This window comes from Oculina patagonica, chromosome 9, assembly GCF_052425735.1.
Source record: "Oculina patagonica isolate OP01 chromosome 9, crgOcupat, whole genome shotgun sequence".
NCBI classification, from domain to species: domain Eukaryota; kingdom Metazoa; phylum Cnidaria; class Anthozoa; order Scleractinia; family Oculinidae; genus Oculina; species Oculina patagonica.
In genome coordinates, this window is record NC_135766.1 from 23,250,401 (window position 1) to 23,272,642 (window position 22,242).

The following is a 22,242-nucleotide window of genomic DNA, read 5'->3' on the forward strand; positions in this document are numbered from 1 at the left end:
AGGGAGAGGGACACGGAGGGGAAAGCTTGGGAGAGTGCAGGTGAAAGGGGTTAATTATATTAGCGACAAGTAGTATTTCAACTCTCCCTGGCTGGAATGGTTGTCCACTGAAGGTTAATCCCAGCATTCTGTCAGGTAATTAATACCCCAATTAATTGCTGGAACCCTGGCATTTATATTCCTAATTGGAGAAATTAGCTAGACTGCGAGAGTTAAGAATTCGCCCAAGAACACAGCACACTGACCTAAGCTAGGGGTCCATCATGGACCGTTTTGATCTCACATTCAGTGCCCTATAACCATTTGGCCATGTCACCATGCCTCCCACTTTAGGTTTCGTTTATAAAAGTTCAGTTACCGGGTAAGTTGTCACAATTAATGGAAGGTGCACTGGCATTGTTAGCGTGCCAAACTCTGTTTTGAATGGTCCAGGTTCAAACGCTGGCAGGGGTTGCTGTGTTGTGTTCTTGGGCAAGACACTTTACTCTCACTCCACCCAGGTGTATAAATGGGTACCAGCAAAATAATGCTGGGGGAGGGGGGTACCCTGTGATGGACTAGCATCCAATCCAGGGGGGAGTACATGTAGAAATATTCCTTGCTGCTTAATGCTATCAAAACCAGGATAACCTCTAGTCTGGCAGTTAATGGGCCACGTGGCTCAAGGCTTTCGCTTTTAAGTCATCACAGTCAAGTTAAATAGAGTATAAATTTTTTGAGTTGGTAATCAGTAAATCTGTCTTAATCTTTGTTTGAAGCTTTTGTATTTATATACCTTGCTGTTAGGTTCAGTTTATTCTTGAAGCTTTTGGGAATGCTGTAACAGTACATAACAGCAACTCAAGCAGGTTTGCAATGTACTATGAAGTCTACTTTTCACCTGAATTCAAGCTGTCAGGAGGTAGGTGATGTGATCAGTATGTATTGTAGTATTGTGGAAGGCATATGGTGACCTAATCATTAGCGCGCTGGACTCCAGATTGAGCGGTCGGGGTTTGAGCCCTGGCCAGGGTCACTGTGTTGTGTTTTTGGGTAAGACACCTTACTCTTATAGTGCCTCTCTTCACCCAGGTGTATCAATGGGTACTGGTGAATTTAATGCTGGGGGGGGGGGGGGGTTAACCCTGTGGTGGACTAGCATCCCAACCAGGGGGAGTAGAAATACTCCATTAAGTCGCGTTATGCTGCGGAAACCGGAATAAGCTCCGGCCTGATGGGCCACTAGGCTTGTATGCAGACTTTTACACCTTTTACCGCTTAAGCTGGCAATTTACTGAATTAAGATTTTTATTTTATTGGGAATAGTAATTAATTGAGGACATGGCCTTAAATTATTTATTTCTGCATTTTTTAGGCAAGATTCATCACTACATGCTGGAAAAATCACGCATTGTTCATCAAGAGAAGGTACACTACATAACTGTGCAAAAGTAATGCAAATGAAATTCGTTGACGTTCGTAACTTTTCAGGTGCGGGGCTTTTCGGCAAAAATTGCAACATTTCGCTCAGAGTGAATTTGCAGCGAAAAAGAGGCTTTTTTGCTTGGCCTAGCTATTGTTTTAAACCTAGTGAAATTTCGCATGATAATTCATTTGCTTCAAAATTGACTTTGAAAATTTGAGTGAAAATTTGCTCTGTTTGAAATTTTATAAACCCTTCAAAATTTCCAGCTCTGTCTTAAAGCTTCGCTGTTGTTGAATGTCTTTCGGCCTTTTTTAAAGCCATGGCTCTGCTCTGCTTCATGACTATAAAGAATCACTCTTTTAGGGTCTGCTATTCAAACTAAAAGACAATGAACATTTTATGACAAAAATTAATCACTTTAAATTAAAAAAAAGAAAAAGCCTTAAGTTTAAACTCGACTAAGCAATTAGCCTCCTACCTTAATTTGTGATTCAAAGATAAAACTTGATTCCACTTTTTCTCTGTTTAAGTGGTAAAGTTTATATTTCCAAACTGTAGTACATTAATATAAATACTGTAAATTAAGATGCCCAACAGATTCTCAGGATCGTTTTGTCTGCTGTGGTATAAGAGAGTTAATAGGATGCTTTTATGGGATAAGTACTTATAAACTAAATATATTATCTTTTATACAGGCTTATATATGGTCCAGAAATTTGATGGTCTTTTAATGGGAGGGCTTGTTTTCAAAATTTTACTGCAATGAATAGGAAGATAAAACAGCCTGCGGATTGGGATGTGTCGAAAACGAAGACCCAAAAACGAAGACCTAAGACCCACCGGTCTAAAACGAAGACCCACCGGTCTAAAATGAAAACAGAGGATAGAGTTATGGGGCGCCGAGTGTCAAAAAACTATTTAGTGCATTTTTCGCTATCATTTTTGTTATTGCCCCCGCAGGGTTTTGGCCCAGAGGCCAAAACCCGAGGAGGCACCCTAGGAGTCCCCGGGTGTATACATACAAGGACAGAGAATATCTCTTGAAAAAGTAAGAAGTGTGTTTGTTCTCGATTTGACGAAACTAGGCGCACACAGTCGTCTCGGGTAATATTTTAGCAAGCGTGCACGGTGGTGTCGGGTACTTACAACCACGAGGTCGCGTTTCGTCACCTTCGAGCTTCGCCATCTTCTCGCAGCATTTTGTTTTCCGGTTTTGGCTTACGCGTGTTCACAGATTTGTTCGAGCGGATTCTCTGCTTTGGTTGTGTAAAGTGATATTTGAAACAGTTGTTAGTAATATCATAAGTAATACGTCAAAGATTTCGAGCAATTGGTTTCGTGTTCTTGGCTACGTGTGTTCCAAGAACTGGCTCGAGTGCTTACGGGGGTTTGCTGTGTCGTATACATCTTACAACAAGTAATAAACAAAAGCGTGAACTTTGTCATGTAATAAGGTAATTCGTTTCACTAACAAACTGTCAGATTATTTGATCCAAAAAGTGGGTTGAATAAGGATCAAAAATTGTTTTCTCGAATCTTTGGATGTGCCATAGTTTGTTACTCGTGGAATTTTTAGGCTTTTTGGCCTGGAAATTATTGTAAGTTAATTTTGAATGGTATAAGCCGGGGAATAAGCTTGGGTATTGTCACCACGAATAATGTGTCATGTGTTATTTCCGCTAGGTGTTATTTCTGTGCGCTAGGTGATATATTCGACTTGAACTTGTGAATATATTTAGGACGCAACGGAGTGTCACACAACAAGAAATTCCGCAGCAAACAATGTTGTGACGTACATTGAACAGTAAAAAAGAAGTCTAATTGTGCAGTCCATCGGCATCAATATAAATTAAAAGCAACAAAAAGACTCCACTTATCCCAGAATGCTGTTAAGGCGGGGGCAGCTTTATAGTGAGAACTATTACTAGTTTACTAAATAACAAAGATGTTCTACTTGTTATTTAGAAATCACCAAGTTAGCGACTTTTACATTTGCAAATAGAAAATTATTTTCACTCGGTGATTTATAAATTGCAAACAACTTGTCATTGCGATTTATATCACCAACATATATGGGGTGCCAAATGTAAAAATATTATTTAGGCATATAGAGTAGCGTCTTTATAACATCGCCGAAGCATAGCGCTCCTCTTTTAAAAGACCCTTAAAATGCAATCCGAAGGCGCGAGAAATTTGACAGTTACTTTATCTCTGAACAGTACAATCTGCGTGAAATTGTGTCACGTATGTCACGCAGCCTAGTTCCAATGTTATCCGCCATGGATGCATTTAAATACAAGGTGATTCATTTCATTCATATTTCACTTTGGAATGCATATTCAGCAAAATACACTGACGAATTTGTTTTTTCTTCTTCTGAACTGATCGCTTTATCCGTTTCCAATGTGAGGCGCGAAGGTCAACTCTGCATGTGACCTGCATATGCAAAATTAATGTATTCCTAATATGACACGTGGATTTAATTTTTGCCGGGGAAAGTAGTAGTCTCCAGACCCCCCCTAGCAGCTCACGCCTTCGGCGCTTTTTTGCCTCGTCTTATTCTGGAGTCTGGCTACGGCCTAGACTTTCTCAAAGTCCTTTGTCACTCGCGATCGTCGCTTCGCAACGCTTTTCGGCTCGCTCTGCTCGCCAATAGAGGGCGACTTGGTGCAAGTCTAGCTATGGCCCTTAGTAAATCTGTTTTCTAGAGTTGCTATCCACTTACATATTGCTCAAGTTTTAGTGAAGCATATACCATAACATATAATGTCAAAAGAGCAAGCTAAGCGCAAGTTGTAGTTTTGATTTTTGCCGCTTCAAGTTGGATTTGTGTTTTTTCCTGTTTCACGATAATGTAATAACATGCCACATTTGAAAAGAGCGTGCTAACCTGGTTCGCCTACAACTTTAAATACCAAGATTGAATTCGTGGCCCATATTCGTTTTAGACCAGTGGGTCTTCGTTTTAGACTGGTGGGTCTTCGTTTTAGACCAGTGGGTCTTCGTTTTAGACCGGTGGGTCTTCCTTTTAGACCAGTGGGTCTTCGTTCTAGACCGGTGGGTCTTCGTTTTAGACCAGTGGGTCTTCGTTTTAGACCAGTGGGTCTTTGTTTTAGACCAGTGGGTCTTAGGTCTTAGGTAGACCTTCGTTTTTGGGTCTTCGTTTTAGACACATCCCTGCGGATTGCATGAATACTAGCTGTATTTTTATTTTCTTTGTAATTTTGTTTCTTAGGGAGGCAAGAATTTTCATATTTTCCACTATCTTCTGTATGGACTGGATGCAGATCAGCTGCAGGAGTATAGCCTTAGTTCCGACTATCCTCACAGGTCAGTGAATGTAGCATAATTATCTAGTACTCTGATCTGCAGTAACAGATAGACGTTTGAAGATGACTTTTGCTCAGGTTGCATGTTGAAATGTCAGTCACCAACAACATTTCTTTTTAGAACTACGCTCTCACTCGGAAAATCACACTATACAAACAACTGCTATATTCCTGGATTCAAACCATTTACTTTGAAATCTGAGCATTTTGATGGTGTGAATTAAATTTAATTCTAATGCTGTTGATTATTAATAATAGACAGCAAGGAATATAATAATAAGAGTTTTTTATGTGTCAACAATTCTAGCTCCCTGTATTGTCATTTTATTAATAATAAATATATAATAAATAAATATTACTTTTAATATAATACCAAAAATTAATCTTCAACTTACATTTAACCTTTCTCCTGAAGGTACCTTTCCTATGACCCATCTGTTTCTCCAGAGGATATTGCTAGCAAAGAAGCTTTAAGTGGGAGGTACTCACAGCTGTTAAATTATATGGAATCTGTTGGCTTTAAAAATGAGGTAAGGTTAAGCTTTCACTGCCCAATGTGCCAGTGGGCACGATGGGCAGTGAGTGTGTGAGTGAGTTACATGTAGCTTAATGTTTTGATCAAACTATATGGAATCAACAAGCATGTCATTTATTTAATAATAAGTATGGTAGGTTTGTCTAATAATTTTTTGTTATTAAATAAATTGCTAACATGACCCTGTATTTTATTTTATGAATTTTTAATCATGAAAAGTTTTCAGCTCAGTTGTAATTATATCTCACAGGGTCATTAATGAGGGTGTCGGGGTGCACATGTTTTTAATATTAAACCGTATTTCTGTCTGAAAATGGGCCATATTTTTTTTTATAAGCAAAGGAAGATTGGTGTCTCAGAATACTGTAGTTTACTCTTGTAAGCTAGATAACTAGACACATTAAAACTATTACCGGTGTTATTAAAATTATTATTATTGTTTATTATTATTATTATGATTATATTATTGCTTTGAAAAGAGCATATACATGACAAATTATCCCCTCAGTACTTGTGTTATTAGTATACCAATAAGTTTAGAACTATTGTCTTATCTAACTCAGTACAAAATGGTCAAGGGGCTTTTGTCACGTTCTGTTGCAGGAAATCATTAATATTGTGAAGTGTTTAGCATCTGTTCTTCACATTGGAAACATTGCATTTGGTGCAACAAACCAACAAACAAATTCAGCATTTGTCAAAGACCCTCAGCCTGTTCATTGTGGTAAAATTATTGTTTTTTTGTTAAATAAAATAATATCAGGAGGTGTGGTGGCCTAATGGTTAGCGCGCTGGACTCTGGATTGAGTGGTCCAAGTTCGAGCCCTGGCCTGGGTCATCATCAGATCAGTGTGTTGTGTTCTTGGGCAAGACACTTTACTCTCATAGTGCCTCTCTTTGCCCAGGTGTATAAAATGGGTACCGGTGACATAATGCTGGGGGGGGGGGGGTACCCTGCGATGAACTAGCATCCCATTAGGGAGTAGAAATATTCCTAGCCGCTTAATGCAAACTGGGATAATTAGCTCCTGGGCCGCATGGCTCAAGGCTTCCCCTTTCCCTCTGTAAATAAAATAATAAAATTGTTGCAATCGTGAGCTCATAATTTATAATCACATTAAATACTAGTAACTGTATTAGGCTTTTTTTATTTTATAAGTTTTAATATTTATTCTAACAAGATCTACTGTTATTAAATAGGTGCCCTTGACCCATCAGCTCACCTGTGTATAGTGTGAGATATACAGTCCTGCATGTATACAGTGTTTTCTTTACTGTGATAGATAAATACACACATACCAATCTTCAGAAACTTTAATTTTGCCCTGTGCTTTGATCAAAGAGTCTTACATGATCACTATTCATATTTCTCTATTGTAGCTAGTTCTCTCCTTGGTGTATCCGCGGATGATTTGGGAGAGGCCCTTATCACAGGAACAGCTTACCAAAAAGGTAAAAATGTAGTTCTGTACTAATCTTTTTCTTTGTGTTGATCAGATCATAACGTTACCATTGTTACAGAACATGCAGTTCAATTCAGAGGCCGTGAAGCATTTTGAAACATTTGGAGGGAGGCTTGTTGTACACCAAGCCAAGTGCTGCCCTGCCACAGGGAGTGGGGAGAGCGCATACCCCTACTTATATTTCCCATAATGTCTTTTGCATAGTTGACCTTTTTGCAAACTTAACAGCAATTCTGGTGTGTCAGTAATTTAGCTGTGACAATGCATAACTAGGCAGATCAGACAATTCTGCTTCATGGTGCTTTTTGGGTAGTTTTTTGAGTTGCCGATGAAGTTACCTATGCATATAAGGCAAGGCTAAAATAATACTTTGCTTACAGCTTGCACATTTTTGGGCCAGGAGTTTTGTTGAAAGTCCTTTACCAAATTATTTCACAAAGCATGATCCTGATGTTGAAAACGATTTGTAAAAAAATCACAATCCGAGACTGAATTAGAATATCTTGATAAACCAATTTTATGCTGCACTAACGTTACTTTCGGGACCAAGATGTGGAGGGCTGTGCCCCTCAAAGTTTTTGTTTAGCCCCCCCCTGCCAACCCCCCCCCCCCCACTGCTCCACTACCCATGAAATTAAACCTTGTTATAATTTATGTCAGTAATCATACCAACAAAATTCCCATTTAAAAGGTGTAAAAGTTTCAATTCAAAAGACTGTCAATCTGGCAGCTGAGGGGCGAGACAATCTGGCGAGAACCCTTTACAGTCGGCTGTTCAGTTGGCTTGTGTTAAAGGTCAACAGCTGTTTGAAAGAAAGAGCTGGAGGTGAAGAGAACAGGTAAACCAGAGAATTATTGACCACCCAGACAATAAGTCAGTGCTAAAATATGTTTAGCTATAAAATGAATATGAAGTTATTAGTGAAGCAATGGTTGTCCACGCCAGTCAGTTCTCGTCATCATCATCATCATCATCATCATCATCGCCATCATCATCATCATCATCATCATCATCATCATCATCATCATCATCATCATCATCATCGGTCCTTGTCGCGCAACTGGGTGCATAAAGCCTCTTATGGAGGCATTATGGCCAATTGGTTATAGCGCTAGCCCTGGATTTGTAATCTGGAGGTCGTGGGGTAAAATCCTCTTCCCTGTCACTGGATTTAATTTTGGTGGTTCCAATTTCAACTCCTGATCCATGCCAGGCTTTTAGCCTGAGGATTTAAAAAGTGGGAGTCCAAAATTTTTATAAGGCCTGACTTTCTCCCCATAGAAGGGCCTGTCTTGTAAGGAACATGCAAGGTGTTTTTCTGTAGTTATAAGTGCAAAATAAAAGGTGTCTAAAGATTTCCAGATTTGCTAAAAACACCTCAGTCTGTAGTATACAGTTATTCATATGAATTTTCACTGAAAATTAGTGGCCGTCATAGGACTCCTGGGCCGGGTTGTTTGAAGCGGAGAACACTAACCCGGGATAAAAGTTAATGAAGGTTGAATTCTCTTATGTGAATGTGTTTTTGCTCACGTTTTGTGAAGTTTGAGATAATCGACGGCAACTGAACGGGGAAAATTAAACAGAAAATCTCACTAAAAAGTTAAAAAGCGAGACAAATCGCGCTAATCCTGGATTAGCTTAATCATGCTTTGAACAACCCGGCCCAGGACTCCCACCTGGCAAAAAGCCTGATCCATGCCTTGTAACTTGTCAACCGGTCAGCCTCCCACCAGTCGGGATTTTGAACATGCAAGTTCCTGCTTTTTTACAAAATTTGCCTGTTTATTTATTCAAGGACTGCAAGGTAAACTACTGGGACAGCTGGGTCTACCCTTAAAAGTTATTTTTTTAGACAAGACACAGGAGTAATAGGCACGTAATGCATGCAAACAACATTGCTCGACTTATCTGCACATATTATATGTAACAGCGGTAAGTTATTTTGGGAGGAATTTTCAAATTGATTTGTCTCTTTGTCTTTCAGGCACTCTGTTGGGCCATCAGTAGGATTGCTGGATGTATTCGGATTTGAGAAATTTGAAATTAACGGTCTTGAACAACTATGCATCAACACTGCAAATGAGCAGCTGGCCTATTTCTATAACCAGCGAGTGTTCATTTGGGAACAGGTACATTGCCTCAAATGTTGCAGTTATTTTCACTCCAATCGTACCAATAACAAAATTCTCATTTCTGATTGGTTCCTCGCCTGCTTTTTGGGGGGCTGTCACAAAGTGCAAGGCAGCGAGGTGTGCTACCATTTTGATTAGCCTAAATAACACTTAAGTCGGCCTACATGGCACTCCGGTTGACCTAAATAGCACTCCAATTTAATAGGCTACAGGTAGCTTTAATAATTGGAGTAGGGGTTTTTGCCTTGCATGCCTCTCTGCCTTGACTCGCATGCCTTGCAATGTTGCCTTGCACTTTTGTTAGACTCCTTTTTTGTCACTAATTTGAATGCAATCACACCAATACCTGTAATTTGGTGTCCAATTACAGCTAGGTATCCAATTTGAACAACTTCAAATTGGATACCTGCATGTGACTGTCCTTAACACCATTCACAGGTCAATCACATGCGCTTTATTGGGTTCTTACCTTGCTGTTTTCCTACAGTTTGTACAATCGGTGAATTTACCTTTAACTTTTTCACACAAAGGTAGTTCTAAATAAAGACTTCCTTAAACATTGGCTTTTGTTATTGGTACGACAAATTAGTTACTGGACTTTGTGTTGCATTGGTCTTGCATGTACAATTCCACGTTTTACATCAAAAGCCACACCAGATGACAGTTCTTTTACCTGTGCTGCACCGAAACTTTGAAACATGCTTCCATCCCGGTGGGGGACTCCCATATGAAACGGACGGGGATGCTCGTTGGAAATTTTGAAAAGAACCCCTAAAAGAGACCAATCTGGGTGTGGCTCAAGCTTTTTTTGACCCCTAAAAGATACCAAAAAAACTAAGAATGTAGTTTATATTAATTTGTATATTTCTTCATGTATAACCCTAAACAAGACCATTATGGCTAAAAATATTGGCGTTTTGGGCGTTTTTCCCCGGAACCCCTTAAGCGAGACAAAAAATCTTAATTTTCCCCCCCCAAGAAAAAGGCCCCCCTCCCCCCCCTCTTTTTTTTGTGCCCCCCCCCCCCCCCCCCCTCTTATTTAAAAATAACACCCCCCTTTTTTTTTTTTTATAAAAAAAAAAAAAAACTCTCTTCTCTTTTTATTATAGTTGTTTTTAAATTATATTCTAGTTTTAATAATTGTAATTTTAGCTTTTTAAAATCATTGTAAGTAATTACCTTTAATTGTACTTTTAGCTTTTTAAATTCATTGTAAGTTTACTCTTAATTGCAAATATTTTAGCTTTTTTTGTTCCATTTTTAACTCTGTAATGCGCATTTGAACATTTTATGAAATTTGCGCACTATAAAATGTTATTATTATTATTATTATTATTATTATATTAAATTAGCCAAGCAGCTTAAGAAATTCTAGAACATAGCACAAAATTATATGATGCAGTACGTAGTGACATCTAACAAAGTCTTAATTTATGAAAAGTTCTTTCCCAATAGTTCTGTTGTGAACAAATATAATATTATATTAATATAATTATTATGATTTTAATGCTGTCATTTATACCATTTTTAGGAGGAACTTGAATCTGAAGGGCTGCGAAATCCCAAGATATCATTTTATGATAACAAGAAAACTGTTGACCTTCTGCTTTATGTGAGTTGATGAAACCTGTAGTTTTTTAACATTACTTTAGAAAGCCTTGCAACTGATTGTTAAGGGTGCAATAAATTGTGAAATATATAGGCCAAATCAGGGTCTGGAAGGGTATTTTCGGGATCAAGGATTTGACCAAAATCCGGTGAAGGATACGGGAAAATGCAAAATATCTTGACGGGATCTGCTCGGGAAGCGGGATTCACCAAAATTTGGGCACGGGATGTGGGATTGAATTGTCGGGAAGTTTGGTAAATTGTCACAAACCAAATAAACATTTGTTTTCTACTCATGTAGCCACCACAGGGATTGTTGCCGGTCTTGGATGAAGAAAGCAAAACTGCCCAGGCCACTGATGCAGCATTTGTAAAAAAATGTGATAACATCCATCGGAAACATCCAAATTACGACATGGCTAAGCTTTCATATCCCGCCTTCACTATTCGGCACTATACTGGCACTGTAAGTAGCTTATCACATAAATTATTATGGTTATTGTTTGTCTTTCTTTTCTATTAGTGTGGTGTATAAGTTATGAGAATGTAAGGTGATTGAGATATATAGCTAATTGACATTAGAAAATAACAAGTTTATGGCATTTAAAAATTACATTTGGATGTATTTGACTATCACTGTCTTCTTCCATACTCCCTCCAACCTCATTCCCAGGGTCTCTCTCTCCTCGCTGAAGAGAGAGCTTAGGAATGAGGCTTTCCCTGCCACCTCCTTCAGGAAAAAAACTGGGAAAACTTTAAACCACCCAAAATATTCCATCAGACATCACAAAAATTAAAGCCGATAAACTCCTTCAGGGTTCCTACAAGCATGAAAAACCTGGAAAGTCATGGAATTTAAGAACTTCATTTTCCAGGCCTGGAAAGTCATGGAAAATGGTACTTTATTAATTGTACAAGATAATTAGGCAGGGTATTTTGTGAAGAAAAGGGTGAAAAGTACCCGAAATCAAGAAATTATTTTGAAAATTTCCAAGAAAAGTGGTCAAATTTACTGTCATGGAAAATATTAAACAGTCATGGAAATGGGTCATGGAATTTAAAAAGTTCAAAAGAGTCTGAACCCTGTCCTTGCACCCCCCCTCCCCCCTTTCAGTTGCTTTTAAATCCAAGTGCCCTCTATCCCTAGTATCCTGAACGGATAATGCAGTTAATTCTATTTTACAGGTAACATATGTGACGTTGGGGTTTTTAAACAGTAATAGAGAGATGCTGGGTGCCAGTCTCCAAGAATGTATGCAGGGCAAGTATCTCCTTTTGTCTTTAGTTTGAACCCTATGAAGTGGCCTGCAGTATAATCAATTCCTGAAAGTCTGTTGTGAGTTGTTGTTGTTGTTGTTGTTGTTGTTGTTTTTCATGTGATTTCGTCAGCCATCTTTACTGAGCAGCCCAAAGTTTCAAAGTTTTTTTCACAGATGCTCATCTAAGAGGGTGGCAAAGGGAAGGGCTTGATCATGTTTCACAACAAAATAAAATGGCCATGTTTCACACTGAATAGAATAGACACTGCACAAAACCAAGATAAGAAGTGTTAACTTTTCAACTGTACTACTAGAGTGATAATGATAATGATCAGTCACGGTTGTCCACTGGCCATGCATGCAATTACCTGTGAAAGGCCTTTTTTGATTTCATGTTAGACTACAAGCAGTCTCAATTTTTGACAAAGCCTGTCCATCATGAAAAAAAAAATGACCACATGGAAAATGGGGATAAGGCGGGGCAGGGTGAGGCGCCTCGTCCCAATTTTTTGCATGGTCATTTTTTTTTTGCTTCACGCTCAACTGACTATTTTTTGGCTTTACACTCGACAAAATCTGCCAAAAAAGTTGGGACTGCCCATAGTCTCATTTGCTCTGCTTAGAAGGATTTGTTCCATCTTTCCATCAGCGTTGCAGAGCTAGATCTAGAAAACACTGCATGAAAAACTGTAACATGGGATCCTTATGTTTTCTTTTTGTAGGTAGCAGTAATGAGTTCATCTGTAAACTGTTCAAAGCCAAGATTTCTGGGACAGGGTCATTAGCACTACAGCCCGAAAGGTATGGACTTTAACAATAATTTTAATAAATAATAATTATTGTGCAAATAACAACCAGCAGTTTTGAAATGTACATATAAATATACATTTATGTAGTGAAATGAAAGAAAAAAAAGGGGGGGCCTCGGCCAAGGGGCCCCTTTTTCCTGGTTTTTCCCGGTTTTTTATTATGTAACGGGGGGGAAAAATTTTTTTCTCCCCCCCGGGGGGGGGTAGTCCATCGCAGGGTTATCCCCAGCAATATTTCGCTGGTACCTATTTATACACCTGGGTGGAGAGAGGAACTATGAGAGTTAAGTGTCTTGCCCAAGAACACAACACAGCAACCCCTGCCAGGGCTTGAACTCGGACAGTTCAAAACAGAGTTTGACATGCTAACAATTGAAAAATGCCTGTATAATAATGTTATACTAAATTTGGTTCCTTTGAAGGTCATTTCTTTCATGTTGATCGTGTTTTGATCAAAGTATAAGTAGGACTAATTCAAGACTTTTCATTTTTTTCCTTTACACATTTTCTGGCCTAGTTATGTTCTAGATATCCTACACAGGCCATTTGCAAGATGGTTATATATATGTTTTCGAATTCTCTGGTTTTGACAATATCAACCTCTTTAAAGTACACAACTGTTAAATTATATGAAAAGGAGTTTTGCACTTTTCTTTAATTTGTTACAAATCAAACTCATTTCTGTGAGAAAAGTTGAGCACCAGAAAATCATTTTGGAACAGAGGTAAAAGGCAACTCAGAAATGACTAATATACAGGCTTGCTAATTATAGCTGGGCTGTACTTACAGTGTAATTAGTGACTTTCTTATTTCTTCCATTTGCCTTTAGACTGTCAGCCGTGCCTAATATTTTGATGCAAAAGAAAAAGAACAAGAAGTAAGATGAAGAGATTAAATGAGTCTACTAATAATTTAACTTGGTCATTAGGTGGATTTTGTTTGCTCAGCATATTCTTTCATCTCCTCATTAGCTAAGGTTTGTTTAAAAATAAATCTGACAAAACTATGTAATGATTTTATAACATCTGTTTCAGTTGGTAAGCTATTGCAAATCTGAGAATTTTGATCTAGAAAACTTCTTAAAATAATATCTTTTTTTTCTGACGAGAGTAAAGTGATGTCAAAATATTGACAGATATTGTTAATAAAAATATTATTTATTGGTTATTTATGAATCATTTTGTAGGAATCCAACTATAAGGCACAAGGCAGCGGTGTAAGTATTAAGCTTACTTCAAATAACAATGAAATCTCTTATGAAAATAAATCCAACATATTCTACTTACAGAAAAAATGAATCTTGATCTATGAATGCATTCTGATATGATTTGTACACAGGAAGGATACAATAGAGTTAATAAGACAGTAGAATGAAGAAAAATAAGACTGAAAAAGATCAGGATATTTCACCTGTTTTTCGACCTCTCAGTTGATCGACCAGTTGATCTAACACGAACTTACAGGAAAGACCGCTAGCCACATCTCTTGTGGAACGCTGGCGTTAAAGTCTGCGCTAAACTAGTACCCAGACTGTCTCGCTCTTCATTTTTAGTGCAGGATGACTATTGTATGTTTTGGCCCCCCCCCCCCCCCTCACAAAATGATATAATTAATTAATTAGTGGGGAGAGACCCGAGGATTCGAACACTAAAAGCCAAAGCAGGTACTGTGCCACTGAGAAAAAGCCGGCGAAGACGTATGAATCGCGCCGAGACCGTGCGCCTGAGGCGGTATTGGCCAAGAATTGATAGCCACGCCCCGAAATCTCGACCATACGCCCCGGCCCGTAAGGGGACTTCGCGTGACGAGGCGGTCACGTTGTGCAAAACAGAGACGCGGCCGAGAGGGCGCGGAAGCGAGGCCCGCCCGGCGGGGGGGGGGAGGGGGGGGGAGAGGAGGAGGGGGGAGAGGAGAGAAAAGATGAGGAGGAAAGAAGGGAGCGACCCAGCGCCGGGGAACAAGTGGGAGGAGGGGGGGGATTCGGCTGAGCAGGGGGGAGAAAAGACCGGGGGGGAAAAAAAAAGAGCCGCTGAAAAAAAAATCCCGCCCCCCCCCCCCCCGCAGAATGCAGCCCCCGACGCTCAATGGCCGCCTGCACTATCCTTTGAGTCTCTGAGCTCAATATTCTTTTGCTTTTGAAATAAAACACCAGAAATGACAAGTTTCTGAAGAAAGTAAAAGTAGAGAATGAAGTGAAACTGTGTTTTTTTTTTCAGTGTTAAACACTTGGCCTCGACAGAGAATCAGCAAGCTGAGCAAGGTTTTCACACAGTCGGATCACAGTTCAGGGTGAGTTCTGCAAACTACCCCCCCCCCCCCCCCTCCTGGTATCACAGCATCATTCAATACATTCAATTCACGAAAGAGTCAACTTTCAAGCAACAAGCAACTCAAAACCTATTTCTATGAGCAATTGAAATTGTCTCATTTGGAATGTCACGCCATGGTGCATCCCCCAAGCGTTGTGTGACGACCCGAGTAACGCCTGCATGCAAAGGATTCAAGTTAAAATTTTCCCGCCATGTACGTTTAAGGTTACATCAAGATTTAGATAAAGATGTAGATATTCCTGACTTAGCTTTTAATTAATTTTCTTTAAATTTGTTTCACTAGAATAAGCTATTTTCCAACTTTTATTACTCTTTCTTCTGCAGACGTCTATTGCAGAATTAATGGAAAAAGTGCTGTCATGCGAAGTACATTTTGTCAGGTGTGGTTTTCCTTTTGAAGCTAGCCCTTAGTGAAATCAGTGAAAAATAGAAAAATAGCTCTGGTCCAGTCCATAAATTAAAGCAACGTTGATCAAATCCGGACATAGTGGGTAAAAATCGCAAAAATGGTAAAAAACAAAACAAAAAGAAAATATAAGAACTATGACCAGTCACAAAGGACACAGACAATCCATTAAACCAAACAGAACTCGAAGCAAATACATGTAGCCGGCACGAAGCGCGAGAAAGCGTGCACAAGCGATTAATTAATTTGGTTTTGGTTTTACTTTTGATTGGTTTAAGAACTGGTGCGAGTTTTTTAAATCATCGCTACAGTATTCACTCGAATAAGCGCCGCGGCGCTTATGAAATTTTCCGCGTCTTAAATGCGGCGCTTATTTAAAAATTTGGACGCTGCAAAGAATATTTTCTTTTAATTTAACAGCATGTTTCCTATCTGTACAAAGCAAACGCTGAAGACGGTCTACTTGCACAAGTAACTGGATAAAGGAAGGGAGAAGTTGGGCTTGTTGTACCGCCAAAGTTCACGGCCTTTGCATCAGATCTACATATCTGGATAGAAAATCTTACAGACGAGCAGTGCAATAAAATCACTTTGAAATCAAGAACTCGCTTTTGAAAAAAATTTCCAATGCCGTAAAGGAGTTGCTTTGTAGTGACATTTTAGGTAAACGGAATTCCACGAACAAGCGCCGCAGTCCCGGGGGCGGGGCTTATTACCCTTTTTGTCCCAAATGCGGTGCTTATTTGAGGGCAGCGCTTATTCGAGTAAATACGGTAAGCGTGATAATGCAAAACCAAAGCAGATGCGAATTACTTTCACCTGATTGGTTGTTTATTTGACAGGTGCATCAAGCCAAATTGGTACCAGTCCCCTGATCGTTTTGATCCTGACGCGGTACTCGCCCAAGTGAGGTCGTTAGCTGTTGTTCAGACGGTGCAAATAAGGAGTCTGGGTTTCCCTGTGTGGTTTTCGTTTGATGCCTTCATTAAAAGGTTCTGGCCTTATTTGTATTTGTATTGTATAGTATTTTTCTCTCCAATGTAACATTTTTCATTAGTGCGGTTTATTCACCGTGGAACTTAAAAAGTTTATGAGAGTTGATGAGAGTGCAGGTTCATGCAGGCTTACCAACATTGGTCAGTAGAACTCAAATAAAAGAAGAATTCAAAGAAACGCAGACAGACAAAAAGGGATAATGGTGGAGAAAACTGGAGAAGATTTAAACGGATATACGTTTGGATAAACTTGAAATCGTCGCCCATGTTTTGTTGAGTTTACTTTAGTTTGTTTGAGAATTTCATTTATTATGCTTAGAAATTATCCTTGTTTGTTAAGTGGTTTTGATGTTGCCAATAAAAAAGGCTTAAATTGCTTTTGCCAAATTGAAATTAGGAAATAATAACCATATACTCTTATTTCTTATGAAGGTAACATTCTTATTTGAGAATTTTGAAATAAACTTGATTCAAGGAATTGCTTGTTTAACAGGTTTGGTGTTGTGACCGGTTTGTTGCCAAACGCGCACGTCAAAGACATGAACCAGACCTGTCAAAAGGTGCTTCGTCAGCTTGCTGATCCCAGAGGGTGGAAGATAGGAAAAACAAAGGTACATACAAATTCTCCTAACTGGTCTGCATAGCTTGTTATAGTACTACAGTGAAACCCCGATATAACGATTTGCCAAGGGAGCAGTAAAATAATATCGTTATATCGAAGAATCGTTATATCGAAACTCCCGATATAACGATATAGCCGTAAAATAACCGAAAATATCGTTATATCGGGTGAACCTAACAAGTACCTTTTACTGCATATTTAATAGAGGAGGATAAACAGAATAATTTTGATAAGAAGGCTTAGAACACGGTATAATTTTCGCATATCATCGTACAAAGCTGTTTTAAGAAACGTTAGAGATGACTCGATTACCGTAATGTTATTGCATTAAATTCGATGTTTTGCAAATAAAATGTGACGGTGTACTGATAATATCGTTATATCGGGAGGATTTTACGTTCGGTCCGCTAAATTCTCATCATTATATCGGAAATATCGTTATATCGAGGATCGTTATATCGGGGTTCCGTCCCATACATTTTACTACTGTAACTTTTGCCGGGACATAGAATATTCATCGTTATATCGGGAATATCGTTATATCGAGGATCATTATATCGGGGTTCCACTGTAGTTAGGAGAAGTTGATGGTGCATTATTGCCGAGCCTGCCAGCGAGCTCTCTTGTTTGACTTGTTAGGATTTGGATTTTTTCACGCGAGGTGCAAAGCCGCGAGACACGCCAGTTGTACTGCCTCGTCTCCAGGCGCCGATCGGCCGGATGGTTAAGGCGAGAAAACGGAAAACAGAGAGCGCGGGAGGTTGATGGTTAGTCTAGGGATTGGTTGGGGAGCGTTTTCTCGTCCGCATCAGGCCTACAATGCCAAGCAAACCGTCATGTCAGTCCCACAACGCCAAGCGGACCGTGCTCCACCAAGGAAGAGGACGCCTGAACCGTGTGCCGGGGGGGGGGGGGGGGGGGGGGGTTGTGGGACGAGGCAGCCAGTGGTACGAGTTTCTAAGCCTCGAGAGACGCACCGGCTTGTAAAAGCGTAAAATACAGAAAGCGAAACCCAGCCAAGAGCGTCTGTTCGCAGTGTAATTACCACCATTTTCGAGCTACCGTGAACGGCCAAGCTGTGGGAAGCCTGCGTGGGAATTATGAACGTCTGTCGCGATGTAATGTTTTTCAAAACCTGTGTTTTCCGCCTGTGTCTTCCTGCACGTAAAACACAGGTTTTAAAAACATTGCATCACGACAGACGTTCATAATTTCAATATTACTAACTTCTGGTTGCAATGAAAACTCAAACGTACATTGGCATGTAAAATAAAAGGCGATGCAACGTTTTCAAAACCTGTGGTTCACGTGCAGGAAGACTGACACAGGCGGAGCTTTAAACGTTTATTGGTTTAGCTGAAGAACGCAAAGAATTGTCTAGACAAACTTAAATGCTTTACGCGTGAATAAACGCTAAAAAGAGTTGGGCGATCGGTCCTTTAGTTCAGTTTTTGAGCAACTAATCAGGAGCTTATTTTTTTTTCTTTTCGTTTTCAACAGGTGTTTCTGACATACTGGTGTTTGGAAAGGTTAAACTTGTTTCTGGTTCGACTGGGAGCTGTGGCTGTTGTCATACAAAAAGGTAATACAGAAATCTTCTTTGTCAGCAAAAGATCACTTAAAAAAATAGCACTCTAAAAAAGCAGTGGTTTACAAAAGGGAAGGGTAGTACAAACCCGGGGGACATTCCCATAAAGTTTGGATAGGGGTGTGCCGCGAAGGTTCTTAAACCCTGACCCTATTAAAGGATAAAGAAAGCGAAAATTGATACCCTTTGTGAGGCCCAAAAACGAAAAATGACACCCCATTCAAGGGGAAGAGAAGCGTTTCGTGACGACCCAAACAACGGTTAACCACGCACCGCAAAACACAAATCTTTATAAAACCGCTTTACTTTTACTTAAACAGATAGTTCAGTCGTTTAGCTGGGCGTTTATTTTAGCTCATAGAATTTAGGTACCCTATCTAAGGAAACGTCACACGGGGAACACATTGCCAAAAGAAGCAACTGACAACCTCAAAAACCATAGCCTATCCCGCGGAACATACGGTTACCTATATAGCCCATATATGGGAGTACCTCCCCCAGGCATACAAAACTTGTTAGGTATCATGAGGTTAAGCTGCATATTTTTTTACGTGGCGTGAGTTAGAGTTCCGTCCTGATGTAAAGCAAATGCTTTAAAAACAATTTATCAATTGCTCAGCAATTGTTCCGAACGAAAAAGCGATTCAGCAAAAACGCAAACGAATTGAATCTTAAATCTTGGGGGACCAAATGAAGTAGACAATTCATGGAGCCACTGAGAGGTACAAAATTAAAGGACCAGTAGAAGTACAAAATAAGTTACCCAGATGACTAATAGAGGTACATTATTACACGGTCTCGTGATCAATAGTGTTAACCGTTAGCCAAAGGTTAGGCCGTTAGGCGTCTAAATTGGAAAATTTTTTCCGTAAAGTATGTTAACCGAAAAAAAAACGTCCGTAATTGTAAATAAAGCAGACTGGATCACTTCATCGCGCCAGTATGGTCCTAAGACCTTAAATATATTGTTCAATATATTTTTTACTTTTAAAAACAGTGGAAACTAATTTTTAACTTCTTTAACGGTAATGAAAATAAGCTAACCGTTAGCCGTAAAAAAGTCAAAATTTTAACGGTTAACTGTGAACGCCACCACCCCATTGAGACCCCTCATTAGGTAGTCAAGGAATGGAGAGGTTGCCCCCCAGGGCTGGGTTGTTCGAAAGCCGATCTACACTAACCCAGGATTAAAAGTTAATCGAGGGTTCCTTTTCTCTTATAGAAAAGTGTTTTTAATGCTTACGGTTTTGTGGAGTTTGAGATAATTCGACGGCAAAACTGAACTGCGGAGAACATAAAAAGAAAATCTCACTGAAAAGTTAAAAAGCTGAAATCAAAATTCGAGCTTATCCTGGATTAGCTTAGTCGTGCTTTGAACAACCCGACCCTGATCAATAAGCTGAGCGCAATGTGAGACTTTTTTCTTCAATTGTTGTAGTGGTGATCACTGAATTTTTTGTTGTGTGTGTGTGTGTGTTTTTTACAGTTTTCAGAGGTTGGCGAGCTAGATCTTTCTATTCCAGGCTCAAACGACTCAAAATGGTGCAGGAAAACACTGTCAAGAGTTTTCTAGATGTGGTGAGTCTTGTATAATGTGAACTGGCTAGGATCTTGCTCTTTTAAGGCTGGTTCTCATATAATCGCTCCCGATCGTTTCTATCGCCTCTGTCACTTTAAAAAGTTTTCTTGCGATCGGGGCGATTATATGAGAACGTTACACAGACGATCGCTAACGTCTGCGGCGATTGGGGCGATCACGATTGCTTGGATCGCCCGTGTTCTATCCGTCTAGCTTCTCTTTCCCTTCTTCGCCGTAAAACTATAATAACTGAGAAGGTAGGAGGCCACTAGTTTTGTAGCCTGGCAGCCGCCCGCCCCCAAAAAAACTGTACACAGGCACTAGCTTTGCTCTTTCATTAAAGGCTGCCATTGTGTTGGATCTAGGGCTGAAATGATTGTTTTTCGTAGGTCTTTGCTCACACCAGGCGATCGGGACAATCATATGAGAACCCGCGATCGCTTCCAATCGCTTCGATCGCCTACGATCGTCTCAGCTTTTTCTAACGATCGATGCGATAGAAACGATCGGGGCGATCATATGAGAACCAACCTTTTATTTACAACCTGAAGTCAACATTCAAATTCTCCCTACTTGCCCCACACATTCTATATAATACTAGCTAGGAGAATATCATTATAGATCAAGAGGACTTGCCTTTCATTATCCCTTCCCTGCATTTTTCTTGTAGATCAGCAGTGGTAGCGATTTGATATTTGAACATAATTCAAATCAAGTGACAGAAGAAGACGCGAAGCAAAAGCTGAGACTAACCGAGGTACTGCAGCGTGTTGGCGTGTACTGTGTATCGTGTAGCTTAGTGTAGGCGTGCAGCGTGTTTTTAAGCAAAAATCTCCTTTCTTTCCTACCAAGCGGCCAATTTCGGTTAAAGGAACTACGTCACAGGGAGTTTGCAGATTTTTGGTCTAAACTGTTCTGAAACGCTGTAGTGGTAGGCAACTTAACCCATGAAAAATATTATCTTTAAACATCTAAAGAAAAAACATAAACTAAATTTGCGGATACAAATCAAACTACGGCTATAAATATAGACTTTTTGAAGACGCGCGGAAACAACTTGAAAAGTTAAGCCTCTTCTTCTCGTGTGCAACTCCATTTCCATCCGAGCCATCCGCAGCCAAAGACGCTCGTTAACAGTTTCAGTGCTCTTATATAGCAATTTGTAATAAAACGGATTCGATTTCCTGCAACACAAATATAAAATTTTGCTGTTTAAAAATCTGATAAAATCCGCGACAAAGCCCCTTTATAAATAAGTTCTTCCTCTAACCGTTCATTTGAGAGCATTTTAAACGAGAATCGTGACTATTGGTTGCCTTATTGACACTATAATTACTTTTTGTTGTTGTTTAGCAAGCCAACGTGCAAAAACAGGCCTGGAGTCCTAACGTGTTAAATCAAAAGAGCCCGTCTGCTTCCTCACAACCGACAGGTTTGTAGTTCTTGGTAAATGTTTTTTAGCCTTTCAAAACGACGCAGGTAGGGTAGGCTAGTGGAATTTGCCCACAACTACGCCGAGATTTATTAGGTCACTTTTTGGCGATGAGCAAAGGTACCTTCAGTTCGAAAGTAGCACTAAAATAACAGTTAACAAAGGTAGAATGACATCAAAGTAGTTACAGTAAACAAAAAAATGGAAACAAGCATGTTTAAGATTGGGGAAGATTGAGAGGGACTTACGCTCTTGAAACAGTTCTTTTTTTTTTAAATAGCCAATCACAAAAATTCGAACTTAATTAAAAAATGTAGGCTTATTTTTCGGTCAATGCCCCGCTGGCTTTAAAAAAAAAAGGGACGCCATGGAGCCAGATGATGAAGCCTTCTACTGAAGGTCGGTTCCATTCCTTTTGATCAGTAAATGGAGGATCTTCCAAACTCAGTACCCCTCCCCCTCCCTCCACACTCGTCCGACCAGAGAAGAACGATCTTGACAAAGTAGCAAAACGCTAAGGTGGCTCAAAGCAGTTTCCTGAATTTTTCAGCACCTCAACTTTAACGGATCAATACTACGACTCTTTTTCAGTTGACGCATCAGTTTTGGCATCAGAAAGATTTCCAATCACTGGTAACCTATTGCGTCACAAAAATGATATAACAACATGTTCATTGGGCATTTCCTTGACGCCATAATTATAGCACCAATAGCATCAAAATTTATGTTATTGGAAAGTGCTGGAA

At 39.6% G+C, this 22,242-nt stretch overlaps 3 protein-coding genes across 5 annotated transcripts in view; 1 reads left to right on the top strand and 2 right to left on the bottom strand.

The window, feature by feature from the left end:
* The window catches only part of LOC144666881 (uncharacterized), a 28,379-nt gene extending 14,400 nt beyond the window's left edge, over positions 1-13,979 (bottom strand). Inside the window, exons 1-3 of the mRNA XM_078528306.1 lie at positions 13,831-13,979; positions 13,332-13,387; positions 5,130-5,251 (exon numbers count right to left, since the gene is read on the bottom strand). The gene's annotated coding sequence lies outside the window, so the exon portion shown is untranslated. The remainder of the gene's footprint in view (positions 1-5,129; positions 5,252-13,331; positions 13,388-13,830) is intronic.
* Positions 1-22,242, bottom strand: part of LOC144666892 (uncharacterized) — a 106,507-nt gene that overhangs the window by 24,861 nt on the left and 59,404 nt on the right. The window contains exon 1 of one of the 2 annotated variants that reach the window (XM_078528325.1): positions 776-856. The exons of the other annotated variant lie outside the window; for it this stretch is intronic. The gene's annotated coding sequence lies outside the window, so the exon portion shown is untranslated. Of the gene's footprint in view, positions 1-775; positions 857-22,242 lie in introns of those variants that run through there. 2 annotated transcript variants of the gene reach the window in all.
* The window catches only part of LOC144666876 (myosin-IIIb-like), a 33,956-nt gene that overhangs the window by 3,771 nt on the left and 7,943 nt on the right, over positions 1-22,242 (top strand). For both annotated transcript variants that reach the window (XM_078528299.1, XM_078528297.1), the window contains exons 4-25: positions 787-901; positions 1,355-1,407; positions 4,641-4,735; positions 5,150-5,264; positions 5,873-5,993; positions 6,650-6,721; positions 7,424-7,571; positions 8,721-8,865; positions 10,400-10,480; positions 10,778-10,942; positions 11,662-11,741; positions 12,462-12,536; positions 13,374-13,421; positions 13,731-13,760; positions 14,761-14,833; positions 15,199-15,254; positions 16,123-16,272; positions 16,769-16,886; positions 18,398-18,479; positions 19,972-20,063; positions 20,735-20,821; positions 21,418-21,496. In XM_078528299.1, the coding sequence (XP_078384425.1) occupies positions 787-901; positions 1,355-1,407; positions 4,641-4,735; positions 5,150-5,264; positions 5,873-5,993; positions 6,650-6,721; positions 7,424-7,571; positions 8,721-8,865; positions 10,400-10,480; positions 10,778-10,942; positions 11,662-11,741; positions 12,462-12,536; positions 13,374-13,421; positions 13,731-13,760; positions 14,761-14,833; positions 15,199-15,254; positions 16,123-16,272; positions 16,769-16,886; positions 18,398-18,479; positions 19,972-20,063; positions 20,735-20,821; positions 21,418-21,496 (2,080 nt within the window). The remainder of the gene's footprint in view (positions 1-786; positions 902-1,354; positions 1,408-4,640; positions 4,736-5,149; positions 5,265-5,872; positions 5,994-6,649; positions 6,722-7,423; positions 7,572-8,720; positions 8,866-10,399; positions 10,481-10,777; positions 10,943-11,661; positions 11,742-12,461; positions 12,537-13,373; positions 13,422-13,730; positions 13,761-14,760; positions 14,834-15,198; positions 15,255-16,122; positions 16,273-16,768; positions 16,887-18,397; positions 18,480-19,971; positions 20,064-20,734; positions 20,822-21,417; positions 21,497-22,242) is intronic.